A 23,087-nucleotide genomic window follows, 5' to 3' on the forward strand; every position below is an offset into this window, starting at 1 on the left:
AAGTAGCTGTTAGTCCTCTGCATTCCATATCACAAAACTGGAAATGAATCGTCAATGTAATGTTATGTATTTTATAAGTGGCAGACAGCTCAGGACAGTGGTCTTATTGGAAGAGCATCCCTTGGACATCACCATGACACTATTAAGTTGGTTTAAGCCTCTAGCATTTACACAGACGGCCACTCAAGCTGCCAATCTGTTTTATTGACTGGATGTACAATCTCTTTAGGAATCAGATGATACCTTAAATGTTTATGGATTGGATTACCAGATTCTAGTTGAGTTTGATTGATCTCCAATATCCATATTTAGGACTACTAAGCTGGTATTATTTCAGCCATGGTATGTTGACCTATACAATTGCAGCATACAGTGCCTTCGGAAAGTATTCAGAGCACTTGACTTTTTACACATTTGAAGTTACAGCCTTATTCTAAAATGTATTAAATATGGATTTTTCCTCATCAATCTACACACAATACCCCATAATGACAAAGCGAAAACAGGTTTTCAAAATGTTTGCTTGGTTATTCAAATAAAAAAGTCATCATATTTACGTAAGTATTCAGACCCTTTACTCTAATTTGTTGAAACACCTTTGACAGAGATTACAGCATTGAGTCTTCTTGGGTATGATGCTACAAGCTTAGCACACCTGTTTGGGCAGTTTCTCCCATTCTTCTCTGCAGATCCTCTCAAGCTCTGTCATGTTGGATGGGGAGCGTCGGTGCACAGCTAAAGGACATTGAGACTTGTTCCAAAGCCACTCCTGCATTGTCTTGGCTGTGTGTTTAGGGTCGTTGTCCTGTTGGAAGGTGAACCTTCTGAAGTCCTGAGTGCTCTGGAGCAGGTTTTCATCAAGGATCTCTCTATACTTTGCGCCGTTCATCTTTCTTTCGATCCTGACTAGTCTCCCAGTCCCTGCCGCTGAAAAATATCCCCACCGCATGATAGTGCCACCGCCATGCTTCACCGTAGTGATTATGCCAGGTTTCCTGCAGACTTGACATTCAGGCCAAAGAGTTTCATCTTGGTTTCATCAGACCAGATAATCTTGTTTCTCATGGTCTGAGAGTCTTTAGGTGCCTTTTTGGCAAACTCCAAGCGGCCTGTCATGTGCCTTTTACTGAGGAGTGGCTTCCGTCTGGCCACTCTACCATAAAGGCCTGATTGGTGGAGTGCTGCAGAGATGGTTGTCCTTCTGGAAGGTTCTTCCATCTCCACAGAAGAGTTTAGAGCTCTGTCAGAGTGACAATCAGGTTCTTGGTCACCTCGCTGACCAAGGCCCTTCTCCCCTGATTGCTCAGTTTTGGCTGGGCGGCCAGCTCTAGGAAGAGTCTTGGTGGTTCCAATCATCTTCCATTTAAGAATGATGGAGGCCACTGTGTTATTGGGAACCTTCAATGCTGCAGTATTGCTTTTGGTACCCTTCCCCAGATCTGTGCATCGACACAATCCTGTCTCGGAGCTCTATGGACAATTTATTCAACCTCATGGGCATGCACTGTCAACTGTGGGACCTAATATAGACAGGTGTGTGCCTTTCCAAATCATGTCCAATTAATTGAATTTACCACAGGTGGACTCCAAGTTGTAGAAACATCTCAAGGATGATCAATGGAAACAGGATGTACGTGAGCTCAATTTCGAGTGTCATAGCAAAGGCTGAATAGTTATGTAAATAAGGTATTTCTGTTTTTTATTTTCAATAAATATGCAAACATTTCTAAAAACCTGTTTTTCGCTTTGTCATTATGCTGTATTTTTGATTGATTTCTGAGGAATTTTTATTGCCGTTTTAGAATAAGGCTGTAATGTAACAAAATCTGTAAAAAGTCAAGGTGTCTGATTACTTTCCAAAGGCACAGTATGTAGGGAACGAAGCAATGGGGCATCCTTGACAAAGGCAGTTACCTCAGTTACTCATCCAGTCAGAGCTGCTGCCAAAGTGCTTAAATTAATGTAGTTGTTTTCCCTCTGTGGGACTGAGCAGCATCATTAGGATGGGTATTTATCACACCATTAGGATAATGGAGCTTAGAGAGAAGGCCACTACTCTCTGATGGTCTTATCCAATCCCATCCATCCATCAGGGCCTGTTAGGATCTGCTGGTATTGGCTGGCAGACCATACTCCTCCATGTGTCCATGGGTCATAGGCCTCTTTGAACCACCATGCTGGAGGAAGTTGGCATTGTCCACTGGTATAGGGTCAGTTTTGTTTCACCTGGTACCGATGTGATTAGGGTTGAGGATGGTGGTTAGCTGATCTCTGATCTTTACTTCTAGGGGTAAGCTCTACCATGACCCTGTAAACCCAAGTATAAGGTAAACACTCTACTTATTGCCGGGACGATACTATATTTCGATAGTCGTTAGTATCGTGACAAGGAAAACAAAAATAATGCAAATTTTACTTATTTAGGAAAACGGCACTAATTTTGGAAACAAACATTGTTTATATCCAGAGTCACATTTATTTATTTTCCAAAATATAGCCATATTTTACATACTACAGGTTTTTAAAGAACCAAAGAGTTACTGTTTAAAATGTTGACGTTACTGGTACAGAAGATTCAATGTTTTGTTTGATTATGCAAACGATAGCATTTTAGCAACATTAAATCTTATTATAATCTGTTCATATACACCCCCATGAAGAATATAACACCGTTTCTTTACATTTTCTGACAAACGAGCACTTAAATATGGTCATTTTCACGTTTAGAATGTTTGGGAATTATGTATACTAAGGCATTTGTGAATATTCTATTGCAATATAGAGTGGGAAAGCAGCCTTGCCTTTGGACAATTAATAGACACTGCAGGAAATAATACCTAATAAAAACATCTCTCCTCCAGGACCGGAATCTATGGAGACCGGTGTGCCATAGCCAATCCGCGCTTCAGTAGGCCTTTATAGAAATAACCCATTTGCCACACGGGCCTGCCATCATTCACTTTGAACTGTACTGTGTGTTTACAGGCAATAGCAACTGGCGACTTTAGATCATTAAAACGCATTCACCAAAATACACAAAATACACCTGAATGGATTTTTTCAAAAATGTAAATATCACGAGTTCTCTTACATTTTGGAACTTTACAGTCCTATTGATCAAACAACCATGAAAAGGTAGGCTTTCTCTCCCTCAGTTATGCACATCAACAATAAGATCAACAACTAATGCTAGTCAGAGCGAGATGAGCTAAAATCTAACGAGGGAACATTCGATAAACCCTTTCACACTTTTTCAGCTTGTTGGCCATCAGAATTTCACTGATAAAAGATGGGTAGCCTGTTTGTCCTTCTGCAGCTTGCCTGCCAAAGCATATTTGTCCCAACCAAGCACGCACGCTAACTGGCTAAAGTTGTCGAACTTGCTAGCTAGCTACTTCCAGACACAAAAAGGACACCTCACTCTGACCGTTTTACTCGCCCCAGCAGAGCTGATTATCTATAGCGTTCTTGGCTAACTTACTTTTTTTGCCTACGTTTACTGACACTGGTCATACTCAGCGGGTGTTGCACGTTTGTATGTTCATCAGTTATTCTGCACACTCAGATGAGTGCTCTGAAATCGGAGTAGATCAAGTGAATTTGGAAACGCAGGAGATATGCTAACTGGATAACAGTTGTACAGCATAGCTAGCTAGCAAAGCGATTCACATTTCTTGCTAGCTAACCAAATGACACCTGCATCTCTAGCTGTGTAGCCACCGAAAAACAATATGAGTGGAAAAAGTCACTCACCCACTCCAATGAAATGTCATCCTCCTAGCTAGCTATCTAGCAAACATTAGGCTCTGTGTTTTGAGCATGCTACATAAATAGATACGCTAGCCTATTTGCCACATTATGACTGACTTGTGATCATTGCCCTTGCTAGTTTGATTGTATTGACATTCCCAGCCTTGGACTACCAAAAAAATGTATTGGTAAATTATATTAATCATTCATTGAACTGTATCCATTTATTCTGCCAACAGTGCCTTACTGTATGTCATGGAATGTTGAATCAAATCGAACCTGTTTTTAAAACCTCTTGTAACATTGGTTTTGTAGCATAAACTGGGAATTTGATATTTTTTACTGCTATGATTCTGTTTCATAATTGCAAAGTAGTTAAAACACTGTCAGTTCCACTTTAATTAAGCCATTATTATGGCACCACGTAAAAAAAAGAACTTGGTTGGTGAAGTAATGTTGAGGCGGGAGTTGCCCTATTCCCAGGAATTCTCTGAATTCCCACCCGTGCTAAGAGGGGCTGGGCCCCAGGAAGACAGTTGACCTGTCTGTGTCACAACAACTCAGCAGTTACTGAAGCAATGTCTCGGTTCTGACTGTCCTAACGTTATATAATAGTGACAATGTGTCTGTCTGGCCATATGCATGTGGAGATGGGCTTACACTTCAAAGCCACGTTGGGATTACTTTTTCATTTTAATTACACAAAGAATTGAATGTTTAATGCCCCACCGTCTAACTACACAAGACTTGTGGAAGCAGGGTTAGTCACGCTGTCAAAGTGATGAGGTGAACAGGAAATCTGAACTAGTTATCTGTAACGGAGGAGGTTGTGATGGGGGTTAATTGAGCTCACTGGTGCGCATGGTGTGTACCACTGCCGCTGCCTTTGTCAGTCGTTACTGTATTAGATAGGCAATATGTGTTGAGAGCAGGCCTTGGTCAGTCATTTATCTGCGGAGCCCCACAGCAGGTTAAACATGAATTAGGCCTACTTACCCTGCATCAGAACAGGCCTGGTCGATGTCGCTCTTAACAGAGCTTGATTAAGATGTTATAGCCAAAGACCAGACTACATTAAATCTGTCTTGAAACAGAGGAGGCACTGCCTGAACTTGTCTAATAAGAAAGCTCGATTTTACATCATAGACATGGAAGAAATCGGAGAGACTTTGACTTTGCTCTGTAAGCCCAGGGGCGATTTCTCTTAACTCTATTAGCAGTTTGGTAGAGAGGGCAGTTAGAGGTATCTAAGGGAGTGTTAATAGCCAGGGTCATGTTTGTTTCTAAATGTCTTTGTGCAGGTCTGAGGTGACAGCAACCAGTCTTATAGCTACAATAGCCAACTAGCTAGTAACGCCAGGACAGCAACAGGTGTTACACTATAAATGGCCCTTGAATTCCTATTGAGTCTCTATGTGTTATGCATTCCCATGTATTATTTCTGTCCCCTTCACGGCTGGCTATTTCAGGCAGTATATTGTCAGCATAGCAATTTGAACTAGCAAAAGGGCTGCTGTTACATTTTATTTCGTTGCACGTCCGTCGTCCGCAAACTGCACATGAACATTCGTGAATGTATTCGTTAATAAAAATGAATGTTGACTGTTCCTTAGGGCTGTCCCCGGAGAGAGAAAAAAAAGACTTGTCACTTCTTTCGACCAATCGACTTGTCAGAATTTAATATATATATATATTTTTCCCATATATAGACACACCTTATGTGATTTAATAAAATCAACTATATGTAGGCTACTGCGCTTGTCTGATGCTTTAAGCACACTGTGATTAAATACTTAACACACAAATGACTCGAGGGAGCCAGAGATCAAGATAGCCTAACCAAAAGAAAAAAAATATGTTCCCAAATCTCCTCCTCCCTCTGCTGCTAGCCTTCGCACAGTCTGCCACTCGCTCTAGAAGTTGCCGGTAATAGGCTACACCAGGGGTCAGTAACCTTTTTCCATTTGGAGTGCCAATTTATCTTACCATTTCTACCGATCTGTGTGCCAGTTACGATTTTCATATGCACATTCTTGTGGAACAGTTCAATTTATTTGATAATAAAGTCTTCGTATATCAAAATCATTGTCATGTGATTAATAAAAATGATATCTAAATGAAAATTATACAAATCTAAAAGTTACTTCTATTGCCGTTGCCAACTATGTAAAAATAGCCAAACTGAAGACAACAAATAAAAACATTGCAGCCTGCAGGTAGGAAATATCCTGATAAAAATAAATGACATTGGCTATTCATGGCCTGTCTACCAGGAACTTCAGAAATTGTATCAACTTGGTCCAGCCTGAAGCTTGCACTAACAAACTTGCAACATTGTATAAAATATTAAGGACCCTCAGTTTCCCAGGCCAGTAAGCTCCAGAACAGACACAGCTGTAGTCTATTTGCTTAAGGGATAAGTAATCAGGTATGCCTATTTTAAGACGTTTCCACCGGTTTGGAGCATGACATTTTTCCCCCACTTTTTTCGAAAGGGAGAGCTGGAAAGATTTTTCAAATAGGCTACATTGAGGAACTATTGGCATTCTCAATGGATGTAAAAATAGACTGAGTTTACTTGCTGTTTACGGTGAAGAAAAAATTCATTTGATGCTCCACAGCTCATTAGTGGTGGTGAGTTAAGAAAATCTGAAATGCTATCAGATCCCCAAATGGACACATTTATAAGCCTACGTTTACACGCAGGCCAGGTAGCCAAAGCCTACTTTTGTGTAATCAGGTCCGTGTCCTTACTCAACATTGACAGGAGCCCTCCATACAAAATGGACAACTCGTAAATGGAATGACATAAACCAAAACTTGTTTCTCACAAGTGTAACCTAGGTTGTGTGCTCTGCAAACAACGTGTCCACTCCGACAATGAGAACTGTAAAATATTGTAATATTGAATGCCTATATTGAATGCATTAACAGAAATGACTGTAACCAAACATTGTAGATGATAAATGATGGGAATTAACAGTACATGTACTACTGGTGATACTGGTGTGCCATCCCTGCGTTCTCCACAATGGATTAGCCCACTCAGACAGGCATCAATCAAGACATGTGCAATACATTTTTGTTGTTGCAACTGCTCAACTAAAATATTCTCGATCGACCAACAGCCTATCAACCAAACAATCGATCAGTCAGCTACTGTTTCTTTTATAGAAAATTTGCATACACAGTCAGAAGCATTTAATCTACGCCCTAAACTTGTTCTCAAACAAAGTCACCACATGGACTAATTCAAGCCACAGTAAATGATAAGGTGGGTGTCATGAATGAGTGAGTTATTGCCAAGTCCCAGGTCCAGACTAAAGGCAGTCCCAGCATTAATTTGTATGGCTGGCTTTGTCACACACGCAGGCACGCCCACACACACAGCTTACGCTCTGCCACACACACAGCATGTACGCATCCATCTAGAGTTTGTCAGGGGGCTGATCACACTGCATACATATCCAGTGTACATGGTGGCATTGTGTCAGAGATAAATGTGGGGATTTGTATTTTTCTGCTCCACTGTCTTCCAGCCTCAGTCATCTATAACCTGCAAAGAAAATAGTTCTGTCGCCAAAGTCTAATGCTGCTGGAACGAGACCATCCATAAAACGACTGCACTGTCAGCGTACACACACACACACAGTTCTGATTTCCTACCACTGACATCATCGCTAACCTTAAATGACTGCACGTCTAAAGGACAAATTGTGATAGTTTGCATGGTTGTATTGGTAGTACAGAGCCTGCTTAATGTATTTTATGTGCTACTTATTATTTTCTGTCCTCTTCCCTCCCAGCTTTCGGAAGTTCCTCCGCTACCTCAGTGTTCGGTCAACAGCCCAGTACTGGGAGTGTCTTTGGACAGGTAACATTCACATTTGACAGTGTGTACAAATAGACAACCATCCTACCATTTTGATATGTAACACTTCAGGGAAAGACTCCCAAATGCCCCTCTTCAAATGTGCACACGCCGCACCACTCACATACACATTAGATGTATTATTGCATTTGGGTAAGAATCATGGACAGAACTCATCAGGGAGGCTCATATGTACTTATTACTGCATAACCAACACTGATCATTGTGACCTTGTTGTGACCGTGGCTGTGCACCCCTCCCCCCTATCCTACCCAGCAGCAGCCATCCAGCGGTGGGGGTCTGTTTGGATCTGGCTCTGCCCCGGCTGCAGGCTCCCAGCAGGCAGGGGGAGGCTTCTTCAGTGGCCTGGGGGGCAAACCCAGTGAGGACGCCGCCAACAAGAACCCTTTTGGCACTGCCGCTGCCACCGGGGGCTTCGGACAGCCCAACCAGACAGGTGGGAGAACCCACAGGGGCCGAGAAGGGTTGTAGCAGAAAGGATGACTGATCTTAGATTTAAACTTTCTGTTCAATTTTAAGACGGACGGGTGCAGTTATCATCAGCAGGGGGGACCCTTTGATTGACATCCCTCTTGCACAGGATGATAAAGTCCACTGCAAGCAACACAATGCAAATTACCAGAGTTCTTAAAATTATAGCTCAAATATTTTTGCATTAATGTTATCAAGACCGATGTTTTCATGTGGGGGGAGGTAGCGAATATAATCATATTTTTTGTTTCTAAACACAGCCTCACGTAAATCGATTTTCCTCAGCATTATGCTGCGAGTCTTAATCTCATAAGCAGAGCAGTGATTTAGCCTGTTGCTGGAGGCACTGACAGCGTATGTATCTGTGCTGTCCTATCTATGACACAACATGAGTCTGCACCATCCTCTATAGCTCCCGGTCTTATGTTACTGCTCAACAGACTGGCATAGTTTTCCATGGCAAATAGGCTTGTTTCTGTATGTTTTCTTATTCCTCTAATGCACACAAACTGCATCGAATCATCCATGTTTGTTCTGTAGATGAATGCAAATATGCTCATATTTTCCCTACCTTTGAGACCTTGAGGTGGAACGTGATTCATTTGTGTTAAACGATGTTAATGAAATCATTAGTCTACTTTTCTTCTAAGCTATATTTCACTGTGGTACTGTACATGTAGGTTTGATGAGTAGAAATGTCCACTTGAGCCACCCCCATACTGTGCTCCTATGCCCTCTTTTGTTCCGAATTGAAATGGTGCAGTATTCTGATTATGGCTATGTGAATATGTATGACCCATTTCATAGGGACTATGTGATAGTATACTATATCCCTTGTTTGCCCACGGCTTTGATTCTTATGAGAGATATGTCATGCTATGGCACTCATGTATTGCTTTTTATGACATTTTCCCTGAACATATTCTTACCCACATTTTTACCCATGTCTTTGCTGCATGCAGACCATTCGCTTTTCGTCAAATTCCTCAATTCCATTGCTTCTTGGACAATCACCCTTGGGAAGAGCACTGCAAATTTCTATTTTCCTTGAGTAGCTCTTAACTGACAGTAGGCGTTGTGCCATGCTGCGTAATACATCAACTGTCCGTCCTAATGTCTTCCACACACACCTAATACCATTCAGCCACATATCCATTTCCTCCCTCCTTGTCTCTGATGAAAAGTGACCCCCTTTATCTGGTAGTCAGTCAGGTAACTTGTCTATGTGACCACCCAGCCACAGGAGAATCCATTTTCATTTGAAAGGTGATTCTTTTATTTTCTCAAGTTGTTTGCTTTCAAGTTACTATGTTGCAAATTGTTGGAGCGTGAAGTGCTAAATTGCATCTCAAATAAGATTTCAGTGTTGCGTGTCATTTACACACAAGTACTTTCCATGCATAGTATTACCATTATGGTGAAAGCATTGTGCAAAAGAAGTATGAAAATGGCTCCTAGAAGTAGTCTGGACTCCTAGAATAGTCTGGACTCTCTATGCTGATTTGATATATGATGTCTGGGACTTGGAAAAGATGTGTGAAATGAACATTGCTAGAAACCTTAATTCGAAAACTAGAATTTAACGATCGGAAATTAGGCTTTTAAACATCTCCAGTGTCTCGCTATCAAAAAGAGAGGAAAGATTTAAATGAGTCTTGAAACATTGGCAGCGTTGACATGGGGGCCACATCTGCCAGTGCAGTCGGAACAGAAAGTGACCAGTGGGCTGTGAGGTTGCAACTGATCACAGGTCAGATGAAGAGGCCGACTTCCCAGCCATTTAAAAGTGAGACGCACTGCACTGTGAAAATCAAAAGACAGAGGGAGACCTGGGTCAACCGGAAAGTGTGTTCTCATGACAACCCGAAACAATATTCCACCACATTCTAGAGATGAACATCTAATGAGCTTGGAGGGAGATGGATGGAGAAAGAGAGCTGAGTAGATGTGTCTGAGTAAGGAATCGTGGGCAGAAAAGAGAGCTCTGTGAAGCTGTCAAGGGTTTCCCATAGCATTGCTTAAGCAGGATGCTTAGCTCAGTGGCGCTCTGTCTAGAAATCTTTTGGGATGATTTTACGTCTTCAAAACTAACTCTGGGAAATATATGGTTGGTTTACTTTTGTGTAGAAACTCTTGTTTTTCTCTATCTTTTGGAAACACTAAGGCTGTTGACTTAACTATACGTTAACTGGAACTGAGTACCGGCCCTTCAAATGTTCTGCTGCTTGAGTTCCTGCACCTCTTATAGAATATTAGCTCAAAACTATTGCACCTAAATATGAACAGTCCCAGCACTCAAAATGAGTACAGGCACCTATTTCAGTTTAGCACTGCTATAAATCCACTGTTAACCTCTGTTTGTCCTACAGGAGGAACTACCCTGTTTGGGAACAGCGGAGCCAAAACCTTTGGCTTTGGCTCCCCAGCGTCAACATTCGGAGGGGGGGAGCAGACAGCTAGTGGAACCTTCAGCACGGGAGGGGGGAGCGTGGCCGCTCAGGGGTTCGGCTCCTTCTCCACCCCCACCAAACAAACAGGTAGGCTACACCCTCACCCCAAAACAAGTGACAAGTCACCCAGCTCTGTCAACTCCAGACTTTTGTGTCCATGGTGGTGTACTGTATATGTTCAAAAGTGTTATCCAACAATGTTACAAATAACCCTTCTGTTGTTAGCCGCACTGCTTCTTGACACACTGCCCGCTTAACCGAAGTCAGCGTGCATGCGCCCGGCCAGCCACCAGGAGGCGCTAGAGCACGATGGGACAAGGACATCCCGGCCGGCCAAACCCTCCCCTGACCTGGACGATGCTGGGCCAATTGTGCGCCGCCTCATGGGTCTCGGGTTGCGGCCGGCTGCGACACAGTCCGGGTTCGAACCCGGGTCTGTAGTTACGCTTCTAGCACTACGATGCAGTGCCTTGGGCCTCCCGAGTGGCGCAGCGGTCTCTTTACAATACTTTCTACCCTCTGTGAACGCATTCCCCATCACTATCCCCTCCATTATCTCTCTCTCTCTGCCAGTACAGCACTAGTGGATCATGGTTAGGCTACATTCCACAATGTAGCATCTTTCCGAGCTACAGATAAACAGATATTGGCATCTACTTGGCTAAAGAAGTCAAAGCATCAATCAATTTAGTCAACGCAGTTATATTTCCTCAATTTAGCAAAAAATATCGCATATTTTTAACACCACCGCAGTTTTGTCTTGGCATTTTACTCAGATAGCTATATAGCGGTAGCATCTACCCCTAAACTCTTCTGGTCATATTCACAACGCATCTAAGAATAGGAGTGCTGATCAAGGATCAGGTCATCCCTCTTATTCATTACCTGATCCTAGATCAGCACTTGTACTCTGAGACGCTTTATTAATACGGAACCTGGGGTTTTTGGTACTGCTGTCACTTCTATAGCTACTATCACTGGTCAGGGTCCAAGGAATGTAATCCCATTACATTAGCCCAATCAATTATTCACTGGGCCGTGCTCGTAGCCAGGCTGTTATTTCAGTGATCCCCTCTCTTTTCATCCCAGAGTGTGTGGTTGGAAATTGATTCCCATCAAGCCCTCATAACCCCAATGCTGTGTGCGTGCATGCGTGCGTGAGAGCTGTTGTCCCTGAACAGAAATGGAGGTGTTGTAGAGCAGACCATAATACAATAAAAACTTTATTAATCATGTTGGGGCTATTAGTTTCAGGGCAACAGCAGGTGTGACATACACATCCATCAAAGTTGAGGAAGAATATAAACATTGCCTGTGTTTGCTTCTATTTTTGAAGTATTTACTTATGTATGGTTAGTATTAGACTGTGGTAAGTGTCCCCTGAGACATTCTGTCCTGCCCGCCCATCTCAACGAATTCAAGAATATTGCTCATATACGTGTCAGCTTTATTCATGTAACTGTCCCTCTCACATATTGTTATCAAAGCAAAGTCAGCCAACTTACTCTTCCTCACACCCCTCTATCTGTACCCCTTCAGGTGGTTTTGGGAGCGCCCCTGTGTTCGGTAGCCCCCCCGCTTTCGGGGGCTCCCCAGCGTTTGGGGGGTCAGCAGCGTTTGGCTCGGCCCCATCCTTCAGCAGTCCCATGGGCTCCTCAGCCAGCAAGGTGTTTGGAGAGGGCACGGCAGCCGCCAACGTGGGAGGATTCGGGTAAGAGAGACACCCCTCTTAGACATTTATTGGATATGCAGAGTGAGATGTTTTGTATTATTCTAAAATGACAGTGTAGAAGAGCTCAATATTCTTGATAATACTGACCATAAAGGCTGTAGAATGTCTTGCAAAGTTTTTATGCATTTATTGCTGTATATTGGTTATTGTCTTGGTTTTGTTATGTATATTATGTATAGGGGCGGCAGGTAGCCTAGAGGTTAGAATGTTGGGACAGTAACCGTAAGGTTGCTATTTCGAATCCCCGAGCTGACAAGGTAAAAATCTGTCGTTCTGCACCTGAACAAGGCAGTTAACCCACTGTTCCTAGGCCATCATTGTAAATATGAATTTGTTCTCAACTGACTTGCCTAGTTAAATAAAGGTTAAATAAATAAAAAATAAATATGGAAAAAGTTTGACAAATTAAAGGAAAGCAATATAGGGACAAGGGGCTTTAGCCATTCCAACTGAGAGCACACTGACACCTCCTAGCCACTGTTTTCATATTAACACATTAACACATACATTTTAACACATGGATTTTGTATTATTTACTTACTGATAATTAAATAATACCTTGCTAACCCCCAACCTCCTTTCTAAATTTGGGCATAATACCCTAAACCCTGCTCGGCTACACTGGCACACGTTAATGAGTTTGACATTTAATTTAGAAAAGTCCACAATAGTTGAGTATTGAAGATTTACTTACTGCATTTACGTCAAGTATTTTTGTATTTCTGGTATTTGTTTATCAGTCAGCTATAACCACCCAGACCTCCTGCAGAGTCAACCTTTGTTCTGAATTTAACATCAACCCTCATTGTACAATTATGGGAGAAAATGGGATTATTCCTCCATCGCCTCCCGCTCAGCTCCCTCTCCCCCTGGAGCAGTCCCCCTCTCCCCCTGGAGCAGGCCCCTGGCACGTGCAGGCCTGCTGAGGCGTTGGGCACCTCTGCCAAGCCCCAAACCACGGAGGCATGCAGAGCTAGATTATTCCAGATAATCCCACTCTGAGGTCATACCGCCAGCAGATTAAGATGGGCTAGTTCCCTTCTTCTCTCTAGCCTCCCTCTCTCTCTCTCTCCCCCCTGGGGTTGTTGTATTAGGCACAGGTCTTCTAGAGGGAATTGCCAACTAAACCCCCACCCCTCAATTCTCTACCACGCCCTCTACACACTCACACACACACGCTTTACACCCTCTGCCTCGGGTCCTATTGGCTGCAGGGAGATGGGAGCTAGCCTTGCCGTGCGTGAACTCATCTCTCTGTTTTTCTTATTCTTCTCCCATTCTCTCACTCCTTTCTCTATTTAAGTTGTCAGGGTTTCATCCTATTGGGCTGTCAGATGGCAGCAGGCCCAGTGGCTTGGTGTTTTCATTCATTCCCTTCCTCCATTCAGTCACACTTACTTCTTTTTTTATAAATCACCCCATCGTCTTGTTTATAAGGATAAATATTAATAAAGTTGTTTACGAATGCCTGTCCTAGTTTCGTTGTTTTCCAAACCCTGCAAATATTTCTTGAAAGATGGTTCAATGATACAGTACCTCATTACTCCCTACAACCAGTAAATGTCACCCTCCCTGTCTTTTTAAAGTGGCTCCTCAATTTAGCAGTGGGCCGTACAGAGAGATGAGGCGATTGACCCAAGGGCGGTTGAGGTGGGCGGGCTGACCAGCAAGAGATTGGCTCCTGTATTAGGGTCAGAGGTCAGCCTTTATTTCTGTCCAGGGGTCTACCCATGCTGCCTCCAAGATTAAAACCAGCAGAGCAACTGAGCTGGCTGGACGGCCCGGACTATTCTCTAACCCTCTCTTGCTTTCCCTCTATATTCTCACTCTCTTCTTTCATGTCTTTATTCGTCTGTCTATTTTTCCTCTTTCCCTCTCTCTCCGTCTCCTCTCTGACCACTGCAACACACTTATTACACATGCACATAGTATAGTATATCTGTCCTTCACTCATCCTCATCCCCTCATCTCTCTGCTGATGTTTGATGACTCTAGTCAAATAATCCTGGTTCGGTTGTGTGACTGGCACTGGTCTTGTCTGTCTCGCTCAGGGCACCTGAAGCCTCTGTCAGAAGTAGCTTCCCCTCACACTGTTCTACAACACATTTAAACTCAATAAAACATCAAACACACTCTGCTCCCTGACTGTGTCGCAGCTTCCACACACAGATCCCAGATCAGTAGGGGAAGAGTTGTGGGAGCATTAGCTACTTATTCCATTGTAATTTAAATCAAGGCTTATTGCAATATGCTTTGATGTAAAGGGCTCTGATATTATTTCAGGCAAGGCTGTTCCTCTGCATATTTTAGGTTACCTCTCCTCTCTGGGTTAGAATGGTAATGGGAACAGAGTAGAGGGACTGGGGTAGTGTGCTAGACTAGCTGTACTAAACAGTCTACAGACTGGAGGGAGAGCGAGTTAAGGAGTACAGAGCATAGTAATTCTTCCTCTGACTGTATGGTGTCAGGACTGACATAGAGTATTATAAAGTGGATGTAAACGGACCAGTGCGTCAATAACGTACCATTGTACCAATGGTTATTCAACACAGCCTCATGAAATGTTGATTAGGCTTGTTAGACTGTAATATTGAATATACAGTCTTTTAATGTTTTTAATCTTTTATGTGCGTTTCTCTTCCTTCACAGCTTTGCTTCCACTCAACAAAGCACACCGTCGTTTGGTGCTCTGGCCAACCAGAGTGCCCCATCATTTGGTAATCTGGCCCAGCAGCAGCAGGGGTCAGGGTTCGGAGCTCCTCAGCCCAGCGGCTTCTCTGGGTTCGGACAGCAGGGAGGAGGAGGTGAGTCGTAATATCTCACCCATTCAGTTCTTTCAGATCATTGCATGGGAACGCTGCTCTAGATTATCCAAGCCTTAATTGACAATTTCCCTTCCCTCCCCTCCCTATTCTTGTGACTGAACTGTACCAACAGTATGAAAGGAGTCCAACCCCCGGCTTAGTCATTACTGCCCCTGCAGTCTCCTCCCCACTCCCCCAGCCACGCTAATAAGGAACACATAAACAAGGTCCTCGTTTGAAGCCTTGCCAGTGAGTCCCTTCCCCTATTCCCCTGAAGTTGTTTTAATGTAACCTTTACTTAACTAGGCAAGTCAGTTAAGAACAAATTCTTATTTACAATGACGGCCTACCGGGGAACAGTGGGTTTAACTGCCTTGTTCAGGGGCAGAACGACAGATTTTTACATTGTCAGCTCTGGGATTCGATCCAGCAACCTTTCGGTTACTAGTCCAACCACTCTAACCACCTGCCGCCCCTGGTTAACTAAGCCCATTAGTGACTGTTTAAATAGCAGTCATTTAGGCTAGTGGCTAATGATATCCCCCAGCACTCTGTCTGCTATGCAGTACATCAGGGCCACAAGATGCAGTGCTAGGTTAATTCTAGGCTTGGCTAGCCGTGGGGATGGTGGAATCCCACTAGTGGCTTCCTATTAACCCACATTCCTACTACGGTCACATGCCGCCATGCAAGTTATCTTTTTTGTTTGTATATGGCACAGTTTTCTCAAGATGGGAAGAGGAGGGTGGGAAGAACTCTTTCAGCATCTTACTCTGAACAAAAATATAAACGCAACATGTAAAATGTTGGTCCCATGTTTCATGAGCCTGAAATAAAAGATCCCAGAAATGTTCAAGAAGATGATTAAACAGCATGATCATTACACAGGTGCAGGGGCAATAAAAGGCCACTCTAAAATGTGCAGTTTTGTCACACAACACAATGTCACAGATGTTTCACGTTTTGAGGGAGCGTGCAATTGGATTGCTGACTGCAGGAATGTCCACCAGAACTGTTGCAAGAGAATTCTCTACCATAAGCCTCCTCCAATGTTGTTTTAGAGAATTTGGCAGTATGTCCAACCGGCCTCACAACCGCGGGCCACATGTATGGTTTTGTGTGGGTGAGCGGTTTGCTGATGTCAATGTTGTGAACAGAATGCCCCATGGTGGAGTTATGGTATGGGCAGGCATAATCTATGGACAACGAACACAATTGCATTTTATTGGTTGCAATTTAAATGCAGAGGTACCGTGATGAGGTCCTGAGGCCTGTTATGAGGCCCATTTCTTTGTAAGATAGAGTACCAGTCAAAGGTTTGGACACCTACTCGTTCAAGGGTTTTTCTTTATTTTTACTATTTTCTAAATTGTAGAATAATAGTGAAGACCTCAAAACTATGAAATAATACATATGGAATCATGTAGTAACCAAAAAAGTGTTAAACAAATCAAAATATATTTTAGATTTTAGAGTCTTCAAAGTAGCCACCCTTTGCCTTGATGACTGCTTTGAACACTCTTGGTATTCTCTCAACCAGTCTTGAAGGAGTTCCCACATTTGCTGAGCACTTGTTGGCTGCTTTTCCTTCACTCTGTGGTCCAACTCATCCCAAACCATCTCAATTGGGTTGAAGTCAGGTGATTGTGGAGGCCAGGTCATCTGATGCGGCACTACCATCACTCTCCTTCTTGATCAAATAGCCCTTACACAGCCTGGAGGTGTGTTTTGGGTCATTGTCCTGTTGGAAAACAAATGATAGTCCCACTCAGCGCAAACCAGATGGGATGGTGTATTGCTGCAGAACACTGTGGTAATCACAGACCGTGTCACCAGCAAAGCACCCCCACACCATCACACTTCCTCCTCCATGCTTCACGTGGGAACTACACATGTGGAGATCATCCGTTCACCTACTCTGCGTCTCATAAAGACACGGTGGTTGGAACCAAAAATCTCAAAGTTGGACTCATCAGACCAAAGGACAGATTTCCACCGGTCTAATGTCCATTCCTCGTGTTTCTTGGCCAAAGCAAGTCTCTTCTTCTTTTAGTAGTGGTTTCTTTACAGCAATTTGACCATGAAGGCCTGATTCACGTAGTCTCCTCTGAACAGTTGCTGTTGAGATGTCTGTTACTTGAACTCTGTGAAGCATTTATTTGGGCTGCAATTTCTGAGGCTGGTAACTCTAATGAACTTATCCTCTGCAGCAGAGGTAACTCTGGGTCTTCCTTTCCTGTGACGGTCCTCATGAGAGACAATTTCATCATAGCGCTTGATAGTTTTTGTGACCGCACTTGAAGACACTTTCAAAGTTCTTGAAATGTTCCCTATTGACTGACCTTCATGTCTTAAAGCAATGATGAACGGTTGTTTCTTTTTGCTTATTTGAGCAGTTCTTGCCATAATATGGACTTGGTCTTTTACCAAATAGTGCTATCTTCTGTATACCACACCTACTTTGTCACAACCCAACTGATTGGCTCAAACACATTAAGAAGGAAAGAAATTCCACAAATAACTTTTAACAAGGTACACCTGTTAATTGAAATGCATTCTAGGTGACTACCGCATGAAGCTGGTTGAGTGAATGCCAAGAAGGCAAAGGGTGGCTGCTTTGAACAATCTCAACTATTATTCTACAATGTAGAAAATATTAAAAATATAAATCATTGAATGAGTAGGTATGTCTAAACTACAGATGCATATCTGTATTCCCAATCATGTGAAATCCATAGATTAGGGCCTATTTCAAATCCTGTTAGGTCTAGAGGAACTAGATAAGCTAGCACATTATTATGGTTTGTGTTGGCACCCAAGTGGTTGACTGGCTCTGGAACAGAGGTAATAAGGTGGAAGTAGTAGTAACTCACCTGGGGTTTCTCTCCCTGTTATTCAGTCAACATTTTACAGAGTAATTTTAAATAGTCTCTACTGAAAGTTCTATCTAGATCAAGGGTGTCAAACATCTGGGGGGGCGGGCAACTCAATATAATTTAAAATGACTAAAACCAAATTGAAACTGTAGAAATGATACTGAACCTACATTCATACAGTTTCTTGACTGTGTCCATCTGGCTAATAATCACAGAAATGAAAGCTAGACAGTCAGAGAGCACTGAAAATACCAAACAATTTTTGCACATTTTGACGACAAGGAAATCTAATCAATTTTCAGTGCCCCTGGGGCAAAATGAGTTTGATCTAGATTAAGTGTGTTTTGTTTTTTTGTGTGTATTTTTTTGTTGCAGGCTTCGGGTCTGCTGGCGGTTTTGGATCAAATCAGTAAGTATCACTCATCTTTGTGTGTGTGTGGATGGGTGTTTTGGTGTCTGTATACATTTATATGTTGAGTGTTTGAACCCTCCCTACACGCACTCGCTTGTGTCTCTGGCAGTAGTGTGTGAAGGAAAAGTGTGACCACAGCCCACTTATAAGAATCTGATGGGCAGCACGAATTCATAACAAGCTGCCCTAATATATCATCCCTCCTTCCCCCCTTTGGCCCTCCTGTACCTTATTCGACCCTCACCATTCTCATCTCTAACACCACTGATCTCCTCACCCTCGAGGCCTCACCCCAGACACTCGTCTACTCGAGCCGCTTCCCCATTTTTGCTGTCCTACCTCTACCTCTTCCCTTTCTCCCTCCTTTCTTTATATCCTGCCTCCTCCCTCCTTTCTTTCTCTGCCCTCCCTCCCTCTCTCCCCTCCTCCCTCCCTCTGTCTCCCATCCTGCCTCCTCACTCCCTCTCTCTCTCTCCCCTCCTGCCTCCTCCCTCGCTCTCCCTCCCTCCCTTTCTGCCCCCTCCCTCTCTCTCTCTCTCTCTCTCTCTCTCTCTCTCTCTCTCTCTCTCCCATCCTGCCTCCTCCCTCCCTCTCTCCCTCCTTTTGTCTATGCCCTCCTTTTCCTCCTCCCACTCTCCCGTGCCTCCTCTCATTGTGCTGCTGTGTCACATGGCCCCTGTGTATCCCCCAGGGTGCATTGCAGTGGAATGCGATCTGAAGTGCTCAGGAGAGTGTGGCGACACGGCCCAGCTCAGAGTCATTCACACGCTGTTAGATAAGCTCCTCTGTCTCCCTCCATTCCGCTTCACCCTCTCCCCTCCTCTTCTCCCTGTTCTTGTCTTCTATTGCTTGCTTTCTCTTCCTCGTCCCTCCTTTAACCCCCCCATTTCCGACCTTGCTCCCTCCCTCACCCCCCCTTCTTCCTAATTCTCCTTCTCACTCACTCTCCTCTCTTCTTCCTCATCCCCTCATCGTACCCATTTTATAATTGTTGATGAGAGCAAAATGCTGCCAAGTGCTCTCAGATGGATCCTCTGTGTATGTTTTAGTTTCATTTGATGCAACTAGAATGTATGCTTAAAGAAACATGGTTTATATTAATACTCTTTGACACAAGCAAGCGTTGCGTTTAAAAAAAAAAAACAAGTCTTGATGTCATTCTGAATACATTTTCATGAGGCAGTGTTTTCATGTAGACAGAATTTACAGTACATAACTGCAGCTATATGTAGTTCTTAAATGAAGTTAATTTCATCCCCTCCTCCGTCCCATAAAAACTGATGCCACTCTTCATGTAGCTGCATCCTAGTATGACTCTGACTACCTGGACAGATCTCAAGTCCCTCTCATCACTCTTCCTCTCCTCCTTCTAGTCCCATTCCTTCTTTCTTCTCTCCACCTCCCTCAGTTCTCCCCCCCCCCCGCCCGCCTATCTCAACCCTCTCTCTCTCCTTCTCTGTTCCACCCATCCATTTACGCCTTCATCTTCCCTTTTTAGTGTGCAATGTGTTTATGTGTATCGTGTTCCCTCCAGGACTCCCTCATATATGTTGTATGTCCCTGTGTATACAGTACGTACATCCCTCACAGTACTGTCAGACAGCAGTAGTATTCCTCATAATCATCAGTCAGGGCAAGGCAGGGCCTAGGGGGAAAAGTCCAAACCATCACATAATAAGGTAGCTAACTTTCCAAGCAGAATTTTGTTTTTTTTGTTTTGTTTCTGTCTTCATTGTTTTTTGTTTTTTCTTCAGATCATCTTCTCAAACGTTTGGAGCCGGTCCGGGTTGGAGAAGCTAGTTTTTGTTGACCCCCCCCCCCCCCTCCGCCCCGGGCAAGTGCACCCCTGGTGTGTGTGACCAGCAACACTGCTCTCTGCAATCAAGCTCTTTGAGTAGACGACACCTAAAGGGAGAAGGGGGAGGAAGGGTGCGCATGTTGGGGGTGGAAGGAAGGGGGGTTGAGGTGAGACAGTCCAAACTAGTTGTAAAGTATGTAGACTGACCTTATAGACCATCGTAATAGTCTTACGTCAAGTACATCAGTGGTGACTACCATGTGGAATGTGTATTTGGATGAATGAATTTACATTTGTGTGTATTTTTCAAATCAGAACAGTAATTATTTATCACATAAATTGATCATCCACTGTGCAAAAACGTCAAGGGCACCTAATGTAGGTTTTTGTCATAATCCCATTAATACATTTATTATAAACTTCATTGGAATATTTAGTTACTTATTAATAATCCATTCACTTTACTTCACCTGTGCAACACCTGTATTCATATGAAATAGAATACTGTGCCGATGTCTTCATTGCCATCCACCATTGGCTGTAACGCTATAATAGATTTGTTCATCCATATGAACATTGTTTTCCTCTATAAAATAATTCTGCAGTTCATAATTTGGCCTCGTTCTCACATTTTGAATCTGGGAAAGTTCTAAACTTTCAATTGAAGTTTTAAGATATCTTATATTCCAAGCATTAGTAGTTCTGATAAGAATCAAGTTCTTAATGTTTCTCAAAACTTGTCTTGTCTCACTAAATGGAGTAGAAAATACCATCCTCCGCAACAATAATTCATCATTTACTGACTCCAGGCAAGACTTAGGCAGGTCGTTGATAGAAGTATCAACTGTTGATTGCGTACAATGAACTGCAATATGAGAAAATATTTTGCTTTTTATAATGCCTACTGCTGGTACCCCCTATTCTTATAAATATGTATATTTTATACATGGAAAATGGGAAATAAACTTGGCAATTCTCAAATCTGTATCTAATGTAGTCTCTTTTGTAGTCTAATGTAGTCTCTTCTCTCTTTGACAACGCACTGAAGATGAGCACTAATTGATCGCCTTTTGTTGTTTTAATGATGACAGCCTCTGGCTATTTTCCTATTGCCTTTGTCTGTTATATTTATTTTTTATTTAACTTGGCAAGTCAGTTAAGAACAAATTCTTATTTACAATGACGGCCTACCCCGGCCACATCCTCCCCTTACCCGGACGACACTGGGCCAATTGTGCCCTGCCCTATGGGACTCCCGATCATGGCCTGTTGTGATACAGCCCGGGGTCGAACCAGGGTCTGTAGTGATGCCTCTAGCACTGCGATGCAGTGCCTTAGACTCCCGAGGGGCACAGCGGTCTGTCTGTCTGCTTATTTAACAATTAGATGTCTTTGGATTAAATACTTTACTGACTATTGTATCCGTGGGGAAAATTTGTTGCAAATTTGTGGCAGTATCATGTAAGTTGATGTATTTAATTCATGTAATTCATTCATCAACTTTGTATTTAAGAGTATTTGAATCAGAGAAGAGCTGCTGAAGAGGGTTGTCTCTGGCATTAGCTGGCGAAAAATGAAATAATGGAATGCAGCATAAGTAAGGTAAGGGAGCTCCAGGCGGGTGGAGGAATTCACTGGCCCTTATTAAGTATTAGACATTTGGATGTAAGCCTAAGACATTGCAGGAATAAGTGTGTAGTGAAAAGAGGGGTGCTAGTGTTTTGTAGTGGTATCTGATGTTTGTGGCTGTCACCAGAATGCCATCCATGGTCACCGCAATTGAGAATGTCACCGTTGCTCTGTCCCCTTAACTCTGGCGGGCCTGGCAATGGGGGGAATGTTGCAAGCCCGGACACTCAAGTGATTGGGGAATGTTGCAGTCACAACATGTGACCTAGAGTCCTAGCTTCCCACTGTAACAGTTGAATTTATCCTCCCCTGTTTGCTAGGATATGATTGGTCACACACACTGGTCAGGGCAGATAATATTAGAGATGGATAACAGTCAGAGGTAGGCAAGACTAGAGAGAGGGAGTTACATTTGTATTGGGCTTCTGGATGTTTTCTACTGCATACTAATGTACAGTCAAGTTTGGAGACACCTTTTTCTTTATTTGTACTCTTTTCTACATTGTAGAATAATGGTGAAGACATCACAACTATGAAATAACACATGGAAACATGTAGTAACCAAAAAAGTGTTAAACAAATCTAAATATATTTGAGTTTCTTCAAAGTAGCCACCATTTGCCTTCATGACAGCTTTGCACACTCTTGACATTCTCTCAACCAGCTTCATGAGGTAGTCACCTGGAATGCATTTCAATTAACAAGTGTGCCTTGTTAATTTGTGGATTTTCTTTCCTTAGTGTTTTTGAGCCAATCAGTTATGTTATGACAAGGTAGGGGTGGTATACAGAAGATACTCCTATTTGGTAAAAGACCAAGTCCATATTACGGCAAGAACAGATCAAGTAAGCAAAGAGAAATGACAGTCCATTACTTTAAGACATGAAAGTCAGTCAAACATTTAAAGAACTTCAAGTGCAATCGCAAAAACTATCAAGCACTATGATGAAACTGGCTCTCATGAGGACCGTGAGAGGAAAGGAAGACCCAGAGTTACCTCTGCTGCAGAAGATGAGTTCATTAGAGTTACCAGCCTCAGAAATTGCAGCCCAAATAAAGGCTTAACAGAGTTCAAGTAACAGACACATCTCAACATCAACTGTTCAGAGGAAACTGCGTGAATCAGGCCTTCATGGTTGAATTGCTGCAAAAAAAACACTACTAAAGGACACAAGAAGAGACTTGCTTTGGCCAAGAAACACCACCAATGGACATTAGACCGAGATTTTTGGTTCCAACCGCCGTCTCTTTGTGAGACGCAGAGTAGGTGAAC

At 43.0% G+C, this 23,087-nt stretch overlaps 1 protein-coding gene across 1 annotated transcript in view; it reads left to right on the top strand.

Moving 5' to 3' along the window:
• LOC106563260 (nuclear pore complex protein Nup214) overlaps window positions 1–21,170 on the top strand; it is a 51,969-nt gene extending 30,799 nt beyond the window's left edge. Inside the window, 7 exon segments of the mRNA XM_014128682.2 lie at window positions 7,557–7,624; window positions 7,898–8,078; window positions 10,483–10,650; window positions 12,103–12,274; window positions 14,945–15,099; window positions 18,351–18,384; window positions 20,142–21,170. Of these exon segments, the coding sequence (XP_013984157.2) occupies window positions 7,557–7,624; window positions 7,898–8,078; window positions 10,483–10,650; window positions 12,103–12,274; window positions 14,945–15,099; window positions 18,351–18,384; window positions 20,142–20,187 (824 nt within the window). The 3' untranslated portion in view covers window positions 20,188–21,170.
• Window positions 21,171–23,087: the final 1,917 nt, after the last annotated feature.

This window comes from Salmo salar, chromosome ssa11 (assembly GCF_905237065.1).
Source record: "Salmo salar chromosome ssa11, Ssal_v3.1, whole genome shotgun sequence".
Taxonomy (NCBI): Eukaryota; Metazoa; Chordata; class Actinopteri; order Salmoniformes; family Salmonidae; genus Salmo; species Salmo salar.